The sequence below is a fragment of the Triturus cristatus genome, chromosome 10 (genome assembly GCF_964204655.1).
Source record: "Triturus cristatus chromosome 10, aTriCri1.1, whole genome shotgun sequence".
Lineage (NCBI taxonomy): Eukaryota > Metazoa > Chordata > Amphibia > Caudata > Salamandridae > Triturus > Triturus cristatus.
Window position 1 is genome coordinate 356,773,554 of NC_140593.1, and position 21,320 is coordinate 356,794,873.

The 21,320-nt window shown below is 44.4% G+C and overlaps 1 protein-coding gene across 1 annotated transcript in view; it reads left to right on the top strand.

The window, feature by feature from the left end:
- Window positions 1-21,320, top strand: part of LOC146789438 (kinesin-like protein KIF15-A) — a 645,535-nt gene that overhangs the window by 91,236 nt on the left and 532,979 nt on the right. Inside the window, exon 7 of the mRNA XM_085631097.1 lies at window positions 3,394-3,498. Within this exon, the coding sequence (XP_085487223.1) occupies window positions 3,394-3,498 (105 nt within the window). The remainder of the gene's footprint in view (window positions 1-3,393; window positions 3,499-21,320) is intronic.

Below are 21,320 nucleotides of genomic sequence, written 5' to 3' on the forward strand. Positions count from 1 at the left end.
TACTTCGCATGGGCACGCCTGTTTGCTAGTTTATATTGTGCTTAAAAGCACCTGTTGCCCCGTACCTGGCCTCCAGCAATTTTCATGCAACTATTAATATGTCAAGAAAACTCCTTTGATTAATGTTCTTCCAGGCGAGATCAGTTTTGTTTAGTAGAATTTTTCTTGTGGAAGTTTTGATTAATGGTAAGGTAGCGCAGAGGGTTAATATGCCTGCTGCAAAGAACATGTACCATGCAGATCACAAAGTGAATGTAATATAAACAGGTCAGTGGGTTACTGCTTTTCTCAAAGACTTCCTTTTGTTAGTTGCAGTTTACAGTGAGCTATTAACTGCCATCAAAGAACTGCTGTCAGACTTCAAGGTATAGATTGGAGCATATGGATTTTTTCCCCAGACTTTCATTATTCTAATGTTGCAAAAAGGGTTAATTAGGGTAAAAATCAGCACTTGTTATTAAAGACAGTCCCAATCCATTGTGTTACATTTTAAATTCATAGTTTGTGCTTCTCCAGACCAAGTACTCTTCAACTATACTGCCTACCTGTATGGATAATATGTGAATCCACCCCTTGTTGTCCTCTGTCTTATGTAACATTTCCTATACACTGATTTATCCACCTATGATTGATAGTCTCTGTGTAATGTGTGTGTTATGTAATGTACTCTGACACTCTTCACTTTTGAGTGACACTATAAAATGTATTAAATGCACCTGAGAGAGAGTGCTTATGGAGAATGTTAAAGGGTGGTGGGGAGGGAATCCGTGCTGGAGGTGGTCATTGGGGGGTGCAGAAAAAACATTGTCGCACTGTGCGCCACCAGTTCTAAAGCCGGCCCTGGGTAGATGTACCCTTCAAAGGAGTTGTTTACCTTCAATAACAATCTCTCTGGTGGATACTCTCCCTCCAGATTTCTCAACTATCACAACCGCCTCTCTGTTCTGATGGATGGTCATAGGCTAAATTCAAACTCTACTTGATAGTCCTTCCTTATCTCTGTCTTTGCAACTAGATGGAGTATCCACCAGAAAGATAGTTACTGAGGGTAATTAACATTTACCTTAATGTTTTATTGAAATGTGTAATCTCTATTATACTTTAGTGTTTCGATAATGCCTGATCGGAGGACGTAAATATTGCGACGCATGCATTTTGCTTCAACTTTGTTTTACCGAGTTAGTTACCTTCAAGTTTAGCATTTACACTGCAGCAGATTCAGTGTACAATTATCTACATGAAGGGCTAGCACAAAAACCACACAATATGCCTTCTAATTACACACTTCACACGCGGGAATCTGCATTGCTTTGTTCTTTAACCCCTTCAGTGCCCATGACGAGCTGGACTCGTCATGGGCTGCGGTGGCGCTGTGCCCATGACGAGTCCAGCTCGTCATGAACTCCGCCCGCTAATACAAAGCGCGGCACTGGGCGGGGAAAGGGGCGGGCATGCAAGGGGTTAAGGACCGCATGTGGACAGTCGATATTTGTGACCTAAAATAGGTTTGGAGGGTCTTGTTGTAATGGATAATTGTCGCAGAAATACAGTTTTTATTTGCAAGTAATTACTGTAAAACATACTGTTATACATAGAGCTTCCTATATTCCAAATAAGTATGCTTTTAACACCATAAATCAATCGAAGCATGAAGAGATGATTTGCGGGAAAGATGAGTGTTACTAAGAACTGTCATATGTCATTCCACGTATTCTGCCTTTAGATGGCCCCGCCCCACCCTTAACCACTCGCCACTCATCCGCGGTGCAACCAGCCACACTCCACACCCCCCCTTCCCCCGAGCGGATGTTACTGAACATTTCATTTTGCACTATGTAAGGACAACTATGTATTTGCCAGAAAGCGGAGTTCATTGTACACACATGCGTTGATTTAACCAGTAGTCTTCATTACCCCGATTGCCTTTGCTTACTGAGTGAGATTGACCCAACTCCCGCCAGCACTATATGTCCTAATTGGCCAAAGCTCCCTCATCCTCCTGTGATAACCACCTCAGACCCCTCTCACAACAGGGACCTTAAAAGGGGCAGACACCCAGAGCACATCCTGACATCCCCTAGCACCAGGCATCGAGGTCGCTATCAGATTTAGGAAGGGATGTAACTATTGGGACAAGAGGGAGTAATCACGCTATCAAAGGTTACAGTAAGGAATTGGCGCATTACTTTCTGAACCCCTTCCTTTTTTTTTTTTTTTGAAAAACTTTATTGTGCAGAAAACCAGCAGTACAAACGTGGGCCTACAACCACCAGGGCCGGCCGATAGCACATGCATTCCAATTACGTGACGTCACAAAGCAGCGACTGATCCCCAGAGGCGCAGCAGGATTACAAAAGTTATGCTCGGCGACTCAGAAGTTAGACCGAATACTGATATTTTAAATTTTGAAGAAAAGAAAACTAACAAAAAAGAAAAACAAAACTCAAGGCGAGAAACAGTCTAGACAGTGTCAAGCGCCGACGGGGGGACCCCACCCAACCAGGTAAAGAATCAGGAGGTCAATAAAGATGACCGGGGGCTGAACCCCTTTCTTGATCCCAGAATCCTGATCCATGAAACCACAAAAACAAGAAGAACAGATGGGTAGAATGCTGAACAATTCAAACATTCACCCCCAGTCACAGATCTGGGTTTAATCCACTGTTTATTTGCTCACCACATCACCCCAGTTTGTTCCCAGCCATATGCAAATCAGTCTTGACCCTACTTCTCATGGTATCAGTCCAGCCTGAACTGCCAGGCCCGGTCCTCCCTGGACTTGACGGTTCAGGCTGGACTGTTCATGAGGAGCAGGGTCAAGACTGATTCTAACTCATTCGGAGCCTATGCCATGTTGGCCACCTAGCCCCAGCTGGTGAAATGCATGGGTTTTACTGTCCCATTCTGATACCTGGGAGATAGTTCTCAACGCGGTCTCTGTAGGAAGATTGGAATGGCTATCAGAAAATAGGTTACTGAAGGTAAGTTATTTGCTGTTTCTGACCATTCTCTTCTCTCTCTAGATTTGTCTTCTTACTTTAGATAGTTGAAAATGGATGAATAAAAAGGAATTTCCATAGAATTAAGTTTTCACTTTCGTAGAAACCGAGAATATTTTGATAGCAAATATGTTTCATCTCTATTTGTAGAGCTCGGTCTGTCATTTGGAGCAAAATGATGAACATAAACACATCCAAGTTTGGAGATTTTTCGTTTGACATCAGTATCTAGGTTACTTTACAGTCAAAGTACACTTAAAATAATAATGTAACATTTTTAAAATGTAATAGTGTTCACTTTCTATTATAATTTGACTGCTCACAGCGTACTGTAACTGCAAGAACGCAATACTTAAGAACTGTAAAACTCTGTGTTTCTTGTTAAATAATGTAGCTGAACAAAACGAGAGATGAAATGGAGCGGCTGAAGAGTGACTATGAGGAGAAATTGCGACAAGCAGAAATTGCTGCTGAAGTGGACACAGTGGTGCTTTCCCAGGTACTTGACTCAAGAAGTACTATTCATCTAAGGGTTCTCTCAAATTAGTATTTCTTTCTCATTTGACTCTTACGTGAAGCCAACTTTACTTATCTACCTTAGTAAATTACATTGTGTGTGTCCGCCAGTTTTGACATGCAACGTTTTTGTGGCTTCTTAATTCAGATGGAAGTTGATTTTTTAAAAAAAATAGTTTACTTTAGTCTCACTTTATTTCCACCATGGACGTTTTTTCCAACAGTTGACTTTTGTGCTACTCTTCAAGTACTACAGCGTGGAGAAAGTTGCCCCCTTATATTGTGGTCTCCCACCTATGTGTGTTTTATAGCATATGTTGTATGTGCTGAGAGCCTGACCTCGCAAGTCTCATTAAAAAAGATGCTTGGAAAGATTGCAACAGTTGAACCCTTTACAGAGAAGTTTGTTTTCTGAAAGGCAGTACTGAAATATGTGAGGTACGCTTCAACGATTTCAGTTATGAGTTTACCTAAAGCTGCTGGGTACAGTTGCTGGAAAAGTGTCTTCTCCAAGGCCTTCAAAATGTGGCTGTTGACCCATAGTCGATGCATTTTTTCAGAAAGTGTTCTCAAATAAAATTTTAGGATTTCACTATGTAACAAAGGAACACCCCATTTCCTTGAGAGTCACTTTTCTGTTGCAGGGCAGCACACTATGCATATAAATTAAAGAAGATAGACCGCCTAACAACTATTGTGTGGATGAATAGACTACCATACCATAGTGAGGGCACCTTAATAGGCACAATACCCAATGTAGGGCTGCTAAATATCTATTTTTGTGTGTTCCAGGGCAACTTAAATGGGCACTTTTCCCCAACTAAGAAGTGTGATCACACATTCACTCTACCCAAGGAAGTATGATGAGCAATAATTTTAAATTAAGAGGGCAAGGCAGAAAGTCTCAGTCCCTCTGTCTCCTCCCTCATTTGGGAGCTCTCCTTCTCTTCAGATGAACTAGGCCCTCAGCCTACTCCCATTGTTTAGTAAAAAATATGGGCATTCAAATCTACTTATCGTTAACTCTCAGATTAAGTTTCATTTGTAGTGAAGTTGTTTTTTTCAGTTACATTTTCGTAATCATTCTATATCTTTTCACTTTCTTCCCTGTGTCTCCTCTTTTGGATTGCTGCAATTCAATTTATCTTAATCTTCCCGCCTGTCAAAGTTGGAGACTGCAGTTAGTTCAAAATTTCTCGTCCTGGATTGTTTTAGGCCTTTGTTCCAGAGTCCATATCTCCTCCGCTATCATCTCTTTGCACTGGCTTCCGGTGAAACAGATCTTTTTCAGACCCATGCGCCTGGTGCACAAAGCAGTGGGAGCTGCTTTTGCCCCAAATCTGGTAAACATGTACCTAGATTCCGTGGAACAGCAACTCTTACTTACTGATAGGAACTATTTAGAGCATCAATTAGATGCTGGAAAAGATATATAGATGATAACTTTGTGGAATGGCGAGATACTGAATCTAGATTAACATAGTTTGAGGCTTATTTACACAGAGTGCAAAACTATTTGTAGTTAAACTGTAATCATCAGATTTGAAATTGCCTTTTTGAACCTCCTTGTAAGACATGATGAAGGGAAGCTTATTACTCTCTTCAGAAAACCCACTGAAAGAAATAATCTTGTATACCAGAGCTTTCACCCTCATTCCCTGCGGGATGGCCTTCCTTATGGTCAGTTTCTCAGGATGCGCCGCATTTGAACTCGCAGCACAGACTATTTCAAAGAAACCCACATATTACTTAATAGGGGCCATCCTCATAAAATAGGGCAGCAATCCGAAGGGTGTGGTTCAATCCTAGAGAGGAACTACTAAATACCAAATCAGGCATATCTAATGAGAAATTGGTTTATGTCACAACCTGTTGCTAGCACACTAATAAGCTCAAAGCTTCCATTAGGCACTGGCATCATCTGCAGGACATTGAATTTAAATGTTGCTCTTATTTGCATTTAAAAGAGGCAAATCATTAAAGATCACATTCTCCATTCTTCACACACCTACATGCAGACTAAACACTGAATGACGCTTGTGGGTTGAAACCAATGAAAGTCAACTACAAGTGTGGTAATTGCATAGCCTGCAGGTTCACTCAAAACACCAGGTATTTTGCCCATGACAACTTAAATATAGAACTTGGGCATTTCTCAAGTTGTAATACATCTAATGTGATTTATTGCATTTGCTGTCCATGCAATTACATCTATATTAGTCAGACAATGCAACAGATAAAAACAAGAATTGGTCAGCATTGTAGCAGAATAAAGTGATGAACATATCCTTGGTGCTACATTATATAGAGAAAACCACACTACTGATAAATTGGCAATTGATCGATGTGGCACATATACCAGAAAGAGCAGGTGATATATCCTTGATCCCACAGAGACTGGAGTGTAAATGGATCACTAAATGTGACTGAATATAGAAAGGACTAAACACTGCCAAGGAGTAGCACAGTTTTGTGACGTGGTCGGGAGATTGAACATGTTAGTGGACACCTGAGAGACTAGATGCTGAAATAACTGGCATATAGTATTGTTCCAAATGATGTATTATATTCACAGTTTCCAGGTTGATTGATTTTCTTTTTCTTTGTAACCACATTATGGTCATAATTCCTTGTATTAGACCCATTTGTGTTGATCATGTTAAAATTTCCAGGACACTGCTTTTCCTCCTCAGGTTTACTTTCTTATCCTAAGCTCTGCTCCACGTACACATCTACTATGTGCAAATTTGACCGCAAGCTATGGATGAGTCTTAAGGATCACTATCTCTCTTTAGACTTCCACACTCGATGATCTAGTCTATTCACATAAGACAGTGACAGTCTAAGCCCTGGAATGCACATACGTTCCAATCCTCGCTTGAGAGGTGGCCATCTTAACTTGTGCAGCCTCACAACATCCATTGCCTCAGACTTGCGGGCATTGTTCCCGCTGTATCATCCTGGCTCCCGACTATCCCGTATGAGAAGGAACAGGTCCCTTCTCCTCCGCACTACTTTTTCAGAGTGCTCCCATTCACAGTGTGTGAGAACCACATTGGGATACTAAGTATCACACTTACTCAATAATTGGTCTTGGGTATTAATGTTTTTTTATGTTAGATCAGTCCAAGTGAATACATCCCACTGAGTGAGTGTAATTCAATTTACATGTCACAGGACTGACGTAGTTCACCCAATTGTTGGACCAATTCAACCTTCACTGCTTGGCCAATGTGTATTACCTCGTTATCCTCATATCCTGGCTAGGACCACTTTTTAATATTTGATTATTCATTTCTGATGTCCCATCATTCCTATTGTCCCGATGAGACCCCTGTGTCAAGTTGAGGGCCAAAACGTCATCAACACACAAAAACAACCATTGTGACATTTTTCTATTATTTATAATTGTGTTTGTTGATTAATGTACAAACACACTAAATTGTTATTTCCAGTCACTTGTCTTTTGGCACATTCGGTTGTGGTTTTCTTGCATCCTGGGACACATCGCACTGATGTATTTACCTTGCCATTATTATTGGATGTGGATTATTGTTGATTACATATTACTTGGTGAAAAGTAAGATCTGGTCTTTGATCTACGTTTTTTCCTTTGGGGCATTGTGCATACGGCCATTTTGACTGATAATTAGAAATTTACTTGAATGAGACCAATGAGAACCACTGTACATGATGAAATGGTGCACAAAACTGTTCACCCTCCCCACCAATTACTACTACGCTCATGGTTCTGCAGGTACTATCCACCTCTCTAATTAAGATCGGCTAAGCTCTGTTAGTTCCATCATAAAACACATAGGGCCTGATTACGATGTCGGTCAAACAAGTGTCCGACTGACACCGTAGCGTAATGGATCCACCCAACTATTAGTCGGCGGTTCCACCCACAGCATTAGGATGCGACCACCGGCAGTTGGAAACATCCATTTTCCTATTGTAGATTGTGCGGTGGCTGGAAAAGGCCGTAGCACAAGCTGGAACAGAAAATGGATGTTTTCAAAAATCCCTGCACCGTGTGGCAGGCACTATGGTTCCCCCAGGCCCTCTAGCGCAGGGCCAGGTGGGATAGGGGCCCTGCTAAGGGTCCCCAAAGTCACTTTCCCCCTGCCTTTTCATAGCGGGTGGACCACCATGCCAGTGCTGGTGGAAAGCAACATCGTAATCCCGACGGCAGAGCCGAGGCTGGATCTGCTGTCATTCTGTGGTTACTATTTTGCCCGCAGCCATGACAGGCTCTGTGAGCCCATTGGAAGCAGAGCGTAATTCCCCCGCAGGTTTCCCTCCGACCGCCAGTATCATTTTACAGCAGTCGGATGGAAAGCCATGATGTCAGCGAAAAGCATCTGGCTAGCTGTCGGACGGCTTTCCTCCCGGCATCATAATTAGGGTCTAAATGGCAAGGCTTTTTCCATCTCGACTGCCTTCCACTGGAACGCTCTGTCCCTTCATTTTAAGGCAGAGTCAAACCTGCTTGGGTTTAGTAAACTGCATGTTTTCCTTGGACAGCATTCACTTACTCTGTGTGTAAGCAAGCATCTGCCTGGGTTGCTATTCACATGCGTTGTGGGACATGGTGCTGGAGATCCTGTCAGCAATCACAAAGGACCTCAGAATCAATCTTCAGCAGGTAATCCATGACAGACAGGACGCATCGAAGCATACGATTTGCATGGGCTTTGATACTGCTAACTGTTTGGTGTGGGCAAGGGGGACCAGTTTGGTACTCTGGTGCCATAAAGGGTTCTCCAGTGACGTTCAACAGTCCCTGATGGACATCCCCTTTTGATTGTACATCTCTTTGGTGACAAGGAAAACCTTAGAGCAATTCTTGGAGAAAAAGCGTCAGCGCGCTTCCATGGACTGGGCCCTGCTATGCAGCTATTCCCACTTCAATTTCGCCCCTTTCGGGGCTTCCGAAGAGGGTCCTAGCAGAGGCGGCGCCAGGCTTTGCCTTGTTGCAGGGATTCTGCACATATATGGAAATACGCGCAGGAAACCAGGACCTCTGTGTATAATGGTGTACCAACAACCCATCTTAGTGCCCGGAACCCCTATCCGACTAGCTATAGTGTCTCATTCGTTCTCCGTACTACAGCGAAGCTACAAATGATTAGACATCGTAGAACAAGCGACTCCGACTCTCTCAGTAATCGCGTGAGCAAGAACACTTTTGCCAACTCACTCATACTTGTCCATAACTTAAGTAATTAGAGACACAGTATAGTTTAAAACGTTTATTTTAACTAACGTGCTCTATTATGCGGTACACGAGCCAACACAAGCAGCAAAATGCATAAACTCAATATAGTGAGCATTGTTACAATTCCATAAAATATGAACGGGGAGCTCATTTTATAAAGCTAGTGGGAAAAAGGCCTAATGTGCCTTTCCACCCTCCCGTGCTAGGTACTAGTTTATGATAATTATAGAAGACCTCTGGGCTTTGTCAGGGGGACCCTATACCTCTAGGTTTAGATGCAAAGGTTTACATCTCTGGACAAACACAGTTCTTCTCTGAAAGGTTTTCTTTGAGTGTGTTAACATACCTACAATGAAATATTAAAACCACAAGTTTTTCAGTAGTGCACCAGTGGCAGTATTATGTCTAATCTTGCGTGGGACTGACCAACAGCAGATTAACGGAGCACATTGTTTTTTTTACCTTGAACACGCTTGACAGACAGAGCCTCAGAGTACAGCAAGAGAAGTGAAAGGTAGATTGTTCTCATGTGAGCGAGCACAGGCAGAGGAGTTGTGCAAAACAAATGTATGTAGAAACGTGTGTGAAAACGGCAACATGGCAGCCGAGCTTATTCTAACTTATGCTAATTTAGCAATGTACATAGTGAATCCATAACCTCACTACAGCCTGTGTGTCCATTTGTCCTCCCATCCGACTGCCTCTTTGGGAGACCTTTTGTCACATGAATATGGCAGGGTCTTGCACCGGAGCTTGCACAAACTACACCTACATGCTAGGAGAGTCAGCGGTGACAGTTGATCAGTTGTGATCTTGTGAGAAGTGTGGCTCAGGGGTTAGAGGCGGCAGACCCGGAAGCTGAGATCGGTCCTGGACCAGGGTTCAATTCCCCGCCTCGGCGGGTCTTGGGCTAAAAATTCCACGGACTCGATAATTCTCGCCCCGGTGCCTCCTCGACTCACGGGTTCACACTCTGCGACTCTGGGCAATAGCTTGCTTAATCTCCACAACGGCCCCTCGCGGCGGGATGCCTTACTTTCACCTTGTGGATACCCTGCTATCTCACAGGGGAATACCAGGACGGGTTCCCTAAGCAAGCGCCGGGAAACCCACTGCGGGTAGCTGTGCGCTATATAAGCTCAACTACATTTACATTTACATTCCTTCCGAAGTAGTGAATGTTAGTCACTGCCAGGCATCCCTTGACTAAGACGATCTATGCAGAACTCTGGGAGAGGTTTCTGGTCTGGTGTTCTTCCAGAGATATATAGGTGCAAACTTTAAAGGTGCATTTGTCCATTATTTTGCTTACATTTAGCCCAGCACATTCCACACAGGACAGACTTCGCCCAGCTTCATCACTCTAAGAAGGAAGAAAGGCTGCATCACCTAGACCCCCAAAAAGCTCGAGTTTCTACATTGACCGCACCAAGGAATGTCGGTTAGACGATCAGCCCTTGTTAGGCTTCTTTGGGGCGAAGAAGGAAAAAGCTGTTAAAAAACTAACCATCTCTAGATGGATTGTCCTATGCAGCATTGGCTAAGAAACACACATAATAAACAAAGGTAACACCTAATATTAATACTTATAGGTCTGGGCAGAGGGGTAAAAGTAACACTGTATAGGAAAATACACCCTCTAGACCTGTATTTCTTCTCATTTGCCTCCCAAGTGCTAAAGGTTCTGTTCTCCAAATGAAATTGTGCTACATATACAATATTTTATTAATACAAAACCAGGTTTATTCTATTTTTCAAAGTATCTCGTATTTGTTAATCTCAAACAGCACATATCTTTACGGAGTCTTTAAAGAGTCTACATGTACATTTTAACAATTCTTTCCGTGTACTGTGACATAGTTCTTGTATCACAAATCGAGAGATGTTTTGATGATTGCTGTAAAAAAAAAAAAGCGTCAGTGCAGAGAGACCTCCCACATACCAAAACCATTCACTCTTGCATACATCCAGGATCAAACACTACTATGCTCAGCATTCATACCACATCTCAGCATACTGCACATACATTAAACAAACTACCAAAGAAAAACAGATTGAAATATTATCCGTTGAGGTGTTGTGGGCTGGGATCACTGTTCCATAAACGGTCAACGCATGTTTCGATGTGGGCATACATTTCGACCAACCACCTTCTTCAGGACCACACAACCATGAATTGACTTCAAACTGGTGATAAAAAGGGGGCAATCTATTAAGATCAAATGATATGGGGCTATCAGAACCAAGTATTCAATCCTAGAGCAGAATAAAATGTATGGTTCACATGTACACTACCATTGCTCTGATAAAAAGAAACCTTTTAAATATGATTGGATGAAACAGCCCTCCACAGTATTCCAAGTTTGCTCAGGTAGTCCACCATGTTCTCATGAACACTATTTACAGTGCATAAACCAATTTACAAGAAAGGGACATACAATACAAAAAGGAAATCCAGAGTGTGAAAAGTGCAAAAAGGTTGATTGTTCATTAAATATTTCCTCATGCTTTCAAGTAGCAGTGTCTGTCTCCTCATATTAGTTCACAAGTGCATATAGCATAAGCATCACACTTACTGATATTTCAAATAATCCAGCTATTTAATAATGGCAGTCCATCTAACACGTATCAAGTTGGTGAAGCATTTCTTAACTCCTACTTTGGTGAAGATTCCCTCAAAGATGCGTCCTGACGGGGGTTATAAAGCACCTTCTTCCTATTAAAAATAAGAAGCCACAAGAGATGGGTTCAGGTTTTGAGTCCAAAAGGCCTATTCTATCAGAGGATTTTCACCAGAGGTATGAAAGACTGAATGATCCTTTCCCTAAAAAAAAGTTTTTCCTTTCTCAATTTCTTGAGTCTGTGTGACTTATATGTGTGAATGTCCCCAATCACAAAATTCAAATCATTAATGTAGGCTCCTGGTTCTACTATTGGGCATCCTAGTTATATAGGCAAAACACATGTAGTAAACATGAGACGGCAGCCTAGCTTCCATATGTCAGACTGTTAAACTAAGTGTGAGAAGTTGGCCTGGCATATGCTGTCTCCTAGTTATAGGGGACACCTTGCACCAGTCCAATTCGACTCTTATTGATAGGTTTAAGACAACCTTTAGAGAAAGCTATCCTAGTGGTAGCTATGGAGAGCAGCCTTCAGGCTAAGTCTTGAAGGAGTGTTAAGCTTATTGTTTTACCATAGATAACCTCTTGAATGACCAAATGAAAGAGTAGCCCACACGGGTATATATATAAAATATATGTATTTATTCTAAACAGAATCCCACAAGTCTCTTTATGAGGCTGAGGCAAAGTTACAATTCAAACAAGCATTGTGACTTACAATAAAATAGCACTGGAATCATAGGGCCCCGGGGGGGACCAAACCATATATTAAAAAAAGTGGTATAAGAACCACGACAATTCTACAGACAATGCCTAGGGCATTTAGGATCGCTGGCCCCTTAAGAATCCACCCCAGGTTATGAGGAAGGGGACCCACGGGAGGCGCGTGCAGTGGAAATAGCTGCTATCGGGATCTCTAGTAAAGCCTATGGAGAATGTCGCGGTTTGATTTAAACAGAATAAAGTTACTTCTAGCAGGAGTACAAAGTTAAAACTTTAGAGTTAAGCTTTTGAAGAGCCCACTACCACGAGAGTACCGAGGTACCACTGTTACCTGCCCCAGCGAGGCCGGCTGCATAGGTCGTTTTCGATGTCGGGTCGCGGGCTGATTTTCAATGGGAAAATGTTCAAAAGTGCTGCTAGCCAAAAGCGTCGATGATGCCGTGAAGATTGAAGTTGTAGATCTTGTAGAGAAGAACCTGAAAGCAGAGGGGACAGAGTCTGGGTCACGGCACAGTGACCAGGGAGCTCAAAGCAAAGAGCCCTTCAAAGTCAGGTGCTTCAAGTGGAAAGAGGTGTAGCTTGGATCTGCAGCCACGGGCTCTGGGAGGCTTCAAGGAAGGCCAGCTTCGGGAGGGCGACTGTCCCACGTCGGATGAGGGACGCTGCGGTGTTAGTGTCCGGATTGGATCCACTAAGCCTTGGCAACCGCAACCCACGCAAGATGAACAAATCAGCTACTGGTGCAGACCCACGAGGTCTGTGAGAGGTCTCCTTTGGAGAGACTGTAGAGCAGGCCTGGAGCAACCAGGGGAACTCTTAGATGTCGAGATTGTCCTCCGCTCGGGCCCACAAGTCGAGAGACAAGGGACCGCGGTAGGCAGCAAAATGGAGTGCGTAAAAGGGAGCCCACGGGCCACCGGAGGGGGCTAGGGCGCTGATCTTTGGCACAAATGCTACTTGGTGGTTGGCTCAATAATGGGCCAAAGCACAACTTCCCCACTGGTCAGGGTCGTGTGCTATGCAAGAGGTGGCCGGTGTCCTGGAGTATTGGGAATCTCGGCACCCACGTGGTCCACGGTGCTCAGGTTTGCTGTGCACACTCACTGGCCTCTGGGATGCTTAGGAAACCCACTTCGAGGTTGCTGGAAGTCGACAAAGTTCGTGAGAGCAGCGAAGTTCCAACCGGGTTACTTGCAGTGTTTCAGGTGCCTGTCAAGCAGGGGGGTAACTCCTTTACCCCAAGGGAGATTTCTTCAGTCAGCTGGGCAGCAGCTCGTCGAAGGTCAAGTCTGTAAAGTCCAAGATTAATCTGAGGCTCTGGGGCCACGTTATTCACCTTTATCCCCAAGATTAGGGGAGTGTCCAGAGTAGTGTCCACCAATGAGAGGTGAGGCGGGAAAGGGTGGCCACACCCTCTCCCCTTTGTGTGTTTCCCGCCTGGGCGATGGGCAGGATGCCCCTGAACCGGTTCCAGGCGGTGTATGCAGAATGTAGGCTCTGTAGCTGCCTACGTGCAACTCTGAAAGGCAACTTTGGTGCACCCACCCTGTTCCAATCCACATATCCTGTCTGGGGAGATGCTAGCACCTCCCTGCCACAGGAGCCCTATTGTCCAGCTGGCGAGGCTGGGGTTTTCCCCAGCAACAGCCAGCCAGAGTCGTGTGGGTGGCGGGTAATAGCCATTTTGTACTACATGTGCACTTTTAAATTGGTGTCTGAATTCTGTCGCTTTTCCCATATCGCCCCTCTAGCAGGGGGGAATCGTGCCCTCATGCCCATGGCTGGACTGGGGGTAGTATTCCTACATGTTTGACACCAAACACGATATGGTTTTGTGTAGCCATTCTCAAGTTATCACGCTATCGCGATAGACTCATAATGCGGTTAAGAGTATATGGTATGGCTACACTACAAACAACCCAGCAATGATTTTACGAGGGTTGCAGAGGCCCTACTCAGGTAGGGTCCCCCCTCACACATACCTCAGCACCCTGCCTTGTAGGATTAGCAAGGCCTGCTATAGGCGTGACCTATGAGAGTATATGTGTTGTAATGAGGTGGGATATAGGGTACCTATATCCCTGTAAGGGGTGCTAGCACCACCTTACCCAGACTACAGTAGTGGTCTGGTGGTGTCAGTTTGTATGGCTGTCCCAGGGTGGCACAATAAGTGCTGCAGCCCTGGTAGGCCTACTGAGGGACCCATGCCCTGGGTACCTAGGGTACCATCTACAAGGGACTGTCAGGGCATCCTCGGCATCCAATTGGTTTGTACCTAGGGTACTCACATCAGTTTTAAGGAGAAAGCAGATAGGCTGGGGTCCTGGATAGCAGGATCCCAGCCAGACTAGTCAAAAACCACTCAAATACCAGGCAAAAAGTTGGGGGCAACCATTAGTCAGATTCCACCTTCCTACACTAAGTAACTATTTTCAGAATATATTAAGAAGTAGTCTTTCAAACTGGTGACAACAGAGTAGAAATACATACTCTACGGGTATCCCAAAATGTCTTAATATACCCATATCTCATAGACTTACCGAGTGACACCAATACCATTACTGTGTAAACACCTGCTCTACTTCTCAAGAATCAATAAACATACGTTTAATCTGCCCCACCAAAAGAAGATGGGGTTAACCATAAAAAAACCCTATAAGGGCGCTGCATTTTTGAAAAACAACAATACAAAGACCGACCCAGGCGTCACACATATACAGAGGGTAAGTTCACTTGGGTATGAGTGTTAAGTCCAGTAAGCAAAGATAAAGTTAGAATAAAGCCATGAGTTTCTACCCTCTACTCTCCCTGAACGAAATACCCCATAAGCCAACTGTTAAGCATGTACAGATAAATGTGGTTGATCGGCACGCACCATCTTACCTCAAATATGTTGTCTTTGTCAACGCTCTCACCGTCTGGGAATAGGAGACTGACGTCTAGCGTAGTCCAGGAACGGAAATCCTTATGAATGCTATGCCCCACCTGAAAAGATATGTTCTTGTGACGTGCAGTGGGCAGGGTTAAGTAACGCGAGGTAAATATAGGCACTATCTTCAGATATAGAACAGCTAGAGGTAGACTAGTAAAGTATAAAAAGTATCTCAATCAGCAGAGTATCCATGCAGTTACTAGTCAGTGGGCTGTAGATAGGATCATAGGCTTTCTGCTGTATGAGTGTTTAACTGCATATACATCACAGAAAAACACACCACAAAAGCATGAAAACTGAAAAAAAAGAGGCGCCATCTTGGAATGATCGCCAAAATGACACAGGCAAAATGTCATGAGGGAGAGGATCCACAAATAATGGACCAACTAAAGATCATCGCATGGCATAATACAGAATATTATAGATAGCCTCCAAAAGTCTCAAAAAAGGATCTGTATAAATAGGCTATATTGGATAGGAGTGCTGATCTTATACTGATGATGTCTCTCATCTGGATACTTTCAAAGTTGAGAAAAAGTAATAAAGCACCCAAGTACCATGCAATAATAGAAATCATTTTCATGGGCCAAGAATATATGAGGAAGGCTCACTGAAAGGATAAAGAATCCAAAGAAGACATGATGTGTTCACATATTATTTCTTCATTTAGTCCCTCTTAAACTGTATTAAGGGAAAAGATCCCAAAGGTTTCTCTTTCTTTGCGAACTTCCATAATGGTACGTCCGTGTTTGTTTCACTTTCTCCAAGATCAACCATTTGGTGTCCATTTCTGAATGTTTTAACTCCACAAAGTGTTGAACTAATGGGGCCTGATTTTTTTTCTAGCTCTAATCACCGATTTATGTTCTCCATAGCTGGTCCTAAATTCCATGGCTGTTTCCCCAATATAGCTCAAACCACATGGACATGTGATAAATACAAACTATATTTTTGCTTCTGCAATTTGTCATATCCTTTAACTTACCTGTGTGTCTGTTGTATTCCTGTTGCTCTATTACTATTGCAGTTTCACAATCGTGGCATTGGCCAAACCGGTGATTCCCTTTCACCAATGTAGTGTCTCCAATGGTTTTTTGTGTGCTCTCTGTTTTAGTGCATATTCTTAAGTGTATCAATTTTTCCCTCAGGTTAGCATTACTTCTGAATGCAAAAATAGGTCTCTCCAACTGTGAATCCTCCTCGTTAATATGGAGAATTTTCTAATTCCGCTCGAAGATTCGTTTCACTTTGAAGTTGATACTCGAATGATTGGTGACACAAATAAGCTTATCTTCCTTCTCCTTGGTCTTGTCTTGTAAGAGGGCGTCTGTTATAGTATCTTGCCCTCTTAAATGCATGTTTGACCAGACGTCGTGGTTAAACCCAATTTAACAATCTAGTCATGAGCTCTTGTCCATGTTGGATGAATGCTTCTATGGTGGTACAATTACGTCAACTTCTAAGAAACATACCAAATGGGATAGAGTCCTTCTGACTATTGGGATGAAAGCTGGCATGTTGTAGAACAGTTTTCCCGGCAGTGGGTTTTCTGTAGAAGCTTGCATGCAAGAGTCCTTGTTTTTCTGATATCCAGATGTCTAGGAACTCTACTCTGTGCCTTTTCGTATTGGCTGTAAATTTGAGATTCTTATTACTAGAGTTCAACCATAGAATGGCCAAGAAACAGCCTCAAGAAGGAAGACGTCCTCATTATACCAAAGGCTGCTACAATGATACTGGCATGCGGGGTGCCACTCTTGGGCATCTGCCAGGCTGCTAACGGGGCGTCTGTTCACACGTCCACAAAGCGCTGCTACCTGGATAATCTGGTCTGGTGGAAAGGGCATTTTGCCTGTTCTGTCCCGCAGAAATTCCTAATCTGTGTCTTTCCATACACAGACCCATCACCTGGTGTGAAATCTGTATTTAGAAGTATCAGAAGAACAAGTTACTTACCTTCGGTAGCTCTTTTTCTAGTAGATACTCCTTTTTAACTGCAGATTCCTCACCAACCCACCCACCACTTCGTTCTGTGGAATGGACTCTTTTTGTCCATGGTAAGAAGGTTGTAGTTTTGATATCTACACACTGGTACAATCTTTCTAAGGCTTCTAGTCTGGTGGTGCGGACAGATATCAGAGAAAACTCTGGCAGGAGTAGGCGAAGATGGCATCGATGTAGACTACGCAATGTCGCACCGGGAGCAGAATGGGTCTGATACGGAGGCACATTACACCACCTACAGTCACAAGAGGAAATTGCTAAAAAGAATTCTCAATATCTAGTCTGGTGCCTAGGGGTATTCACATAGTGAAGAATCTACGGGTCGAGTATCCACGAGGAAGAGCGCTATGAAGGTAAGTAACTTGTTCTCTTTGGTTTGTCCACATTATTATTTTTGCACATAGGCTTTTTCCACGACTGGACAGTGATTTTCTACATAGCATGTAGCTCTATAAAAACAAGCTGTAAAGATACTGTCACAGTTGAGCAACAGAGCTTCAGCACTTAGATTCTGCTCAGCTTCCTTATATGGACTAGACTCAACGGTGCATACCTGGGCCATTTTGTGGTGCTGCAAGTTTGCTTTCCCAATCTGGAGTGGAGTTCTCGCCATCCAGGTGTAGGGCCTTTCACATGCTCACTTCATATTTATGCAGAGCAGCATCATGGCTGTTGATTGTCTTCGCCAGTTGGCAGGGAAGCACCCGCACCTCAGTTTCAAATTAGCATATGCAGCACAAGACTAGTGGCATTGCTAGAGGTGGATATCTTCAAATCCTGCTACATGAACTAAGTTATACAAGCTAGAGCGAAGATGCCTCATTTGCTGGGGCTTGTGACGGGCTTGTAGGGAAGGAGTACACCTCAATTAGCTTCCAATATGCTCCTCTAAGTGACATCCCATTTAACTATGACTTGTCGCATCAGAGGAGAATTGATGAGCACTCTGCAGTGAACAGGGCTTCTACATGCAGGAAAGGAAGAGCCTAAGTTCAGGTAATTCATTTGTCCTCGAGAAGCAGCTATGAACAAGTTAGTTTCCCTGTTCTAGACCTGTGCCCTCAGCTTCTTCCTGAAAAAAGAAGTTCAAGGTGCTTGCTTCCACAGCCCCATCCTGCCCGCCCACGGGCATTACCTGCGCTTCACAGTAGGCAAAAGCATTTTCAGTTCACTTTGCTCTCCTTTCGCCTTACCTGCACCTCTTCTATGTTCACTAAGGTGATGGTGGTGGTTGCTGTACACCTGCAGAGGTCAGGGCATCCAGTCTACCCCTACCACGACCAATGGCTGTTGAATGCTGGCTCACCCTAGGCGATAGTCTCCCACCTCCAAACTATGGCAGACTTCCTGTATTCCTTGGGGTTCATTATAAACGTGCCCAAGTCACACCTGACTCCCTTTCAGGTGCTCCCTTTCATCTGAGCTGTTCCAGACATAGTGCAGTTTCGGGCCTTTCCTCTGGAATGGCAAGTCCAGTATGTTTGGGCTATAATTCTGATGTATCAGCATCTATCCTGGAGACTGACTTGGAGGCTGTTGGTGTCTCATGGCCTCCTACATCCTTCTTGTGACACACGCCTGTTGGCGTATGCAAATTCTGACGTGGGACATGAAGTCTCAATGGGCACAGCATCGGGGAAATTCCTCCTACCTGGTCCAGATCTCTGAGGGAACTGCAAAAGTCCTGAAGTGGTGACTGACGAAACGTGATTGAGTCAGTGGCAGATCCCTCACCCTTCTCAGTCAGTGCTGACTAGTGCCAGGTGTGTCACTCCACAGGTTGGGGTGGCCATATGGAACAGGTGAAGATCAGAGGCTCTGGTCTCCAGCAGAGTCCCAACTCCACATCAACTTGTTGAAGCTGCGAGGGATCCGATTGCCATTTAATACCTTTCTTCCTTCCATCAAGAGAAGGCTAGTGCAGGTCTTCATGGACAACACCAGGTAAGGTGAGGCATGGACCCTGTGTCAAGAGGCCCTGCGTCTCTGGACATGGTTGGAACATAAGGGCATTTTGCTGGTGTTCAACATCTGGTGGACTGTCTGACAACCAGAGCGGATAAACTCAGCAGCCGATACCTAGCAGATCACAAATAGCGTCGCCACCTGGAGTGTGGTGCAAGGTCTCTTCTGAGACTTGTGAGAACTTGGGTTAGATCTGTTCGCCATTGCAGAGAATGTGCAATGTCAGCACTTCTGTGTGCTAGAGTTTCCAAGGCGACTTTCACTCAGATACTTTGTCTTGAGTGGAGCTCCAGCCTCTAGTACTTCTCTCTGCTGATACTACTTCTGCCTAGAGTTGACAAGATGACCAGGAACAACTAGGCCCAAGTCATTCTTGTAGCTCAAGATTTGGCACAGACAGTATGGTATCCTGAACTCCTGAGCATAAGCTTTGGTCCTATGATCACGCTGTCTCTTCAGCAGGATCTTCTGTGCAGCAGAAGGGCAGGGACCTTCACCCGAACCTGCACATGCTCCTCCTTCATGCGTAGAGATTGAGTGATCGCAGTTGAAGGTTTTTGACCTTCCTCCCAAAGTCTGTGATTTCATTCTGGCAGCCAGGCTTCCCTCAACCAAGACCGCATACCCCTGCCGTTGTGAGAAATTTGTGACTTGGTGTGCCTCCAAAAACAGTGATCCTCTCGACGCAACCCTGTCCCAGGTTGTTTTGTTCCTGCTCTCCCTGGCCCAGCAAGGTTTTACTTTGGGTACTGTAAAAGGTTACCTTTCAGCCGTTTGGGTTTTGTGGTTGCCAGTCCAACCATCCTTGTTCAAATCTCCCAGTGTGACTGCTTTTCTGAAGGGACGTCATCACCTATTCCCTCCTCGATCATTCATCATGCCCCAAAGGGACCTCAACCTGGTTCTGATCTTTCTGTTGCGTGCCCTCTTTGGGCTTCTACACAACTGTCCCCTCTGTTTTCTCACCATCAAAACAGCTTTTCTGCACTTATAGACCTATCTCACTGTTGAATGCGGAGCCCAAAATTCTAGCTAAGGTTTTAGCTAATTGTCTGATTAGGGTCGTTGGCGACTTGATCCATCCGGATCAGTCTGGTTTCATACCTCACCGTAACACGGCTCTGAACCTGAGGCGTCTCCATGGAGTACTCGCCAGAGCGGCGCACATACGTGAGCCGGCCATTTTGGCATCTCTGGATGCGACAATGGCGTTTGACACTCTTGAATGGCCGTATCTTTGGGCGGCACTCGCGAAATTCGGTTTTGGCCCCGGGTTTATCGGTTTGGTGAAGTTGTTGTATGATGAACCATTGGCTCAGGTGGTAGTAAATGGCAGAGTGTCGACCCCCTTTATGTTGGGAAGAGGCACGCGGCAGGGCTGTCCGTTGTCGCCTCTTCTCTTCGCACTTGCCTTGGAGCCTCTGGCTTCCTGGCTCCGATGGGAACCCTCCTTGCGGGGCATTCGATGGACGCCTGAATTTGAGGACCGCATCTCTCTTTATGCGGATGACATTCTCCTGTACCTCACATCTCCCCGGCAGTCTTTACTTGTATTAGTCGATGTTCTAAACTCATTTGGTCGTAACTTCGGCTTGGTCATTAACTGGACTAAGTCATGCGTCTACGTTCTCAAATAAAAAAAATTAAAAAAACAGCTTTTCTGGTGGCAAAAAAATCGACCGGAAGGGCCAGTGAGCTTCAAGCACTTTTTTTGTGCCCACTCCCTACGTAACATTCTATCCGGATAAACTGGTCGTGAGAACCCGTGCCTCCTTTATTCCAAAAGTAGTAACACCTTTTGATGCAGACAAGAAAATCACCTTGCCTGCCAATTTTTGCCCTGCTTCACCCTTCCAAAGAAAAGGAGAAACTCCACTAATTGGACTCAAAGAACATTATCGTTCTACATTGATCGTGCCAGAGAGTTCCAGATGGGCAATAAACTTTTTGTTGGGTATGTCGGGGGAAGAAAGGAAAGGCTTTTCAGAAACGGACCATCTCACAATTGATAGGGCTCTGCATTAAAATCTGCTACGCATTGACCAAACAGCAACCACCTGGGGGCTTGTGCGCCCAACCCACCTGAGCCCAGACTGTGACCACTTCATTAGCTCGCAGAGATCCGGTCCTGGACATCTGTCAGCTAGCAATGTGGTCATCTTTGCACGCATTCACCAAGCACTAGTGCCTGGACAGTGGGGTCTTTCGTGACTGGCATATTGCCCATTCGGTCCTCCAGGACTTTCTTGTATAAATCTGTTTGCAGACCCTCCTTGGGGGAGATATTGCTTAGATATCTATTCGAAGGTAAGAAATCTGCGGCTAGAAGTCTTTAT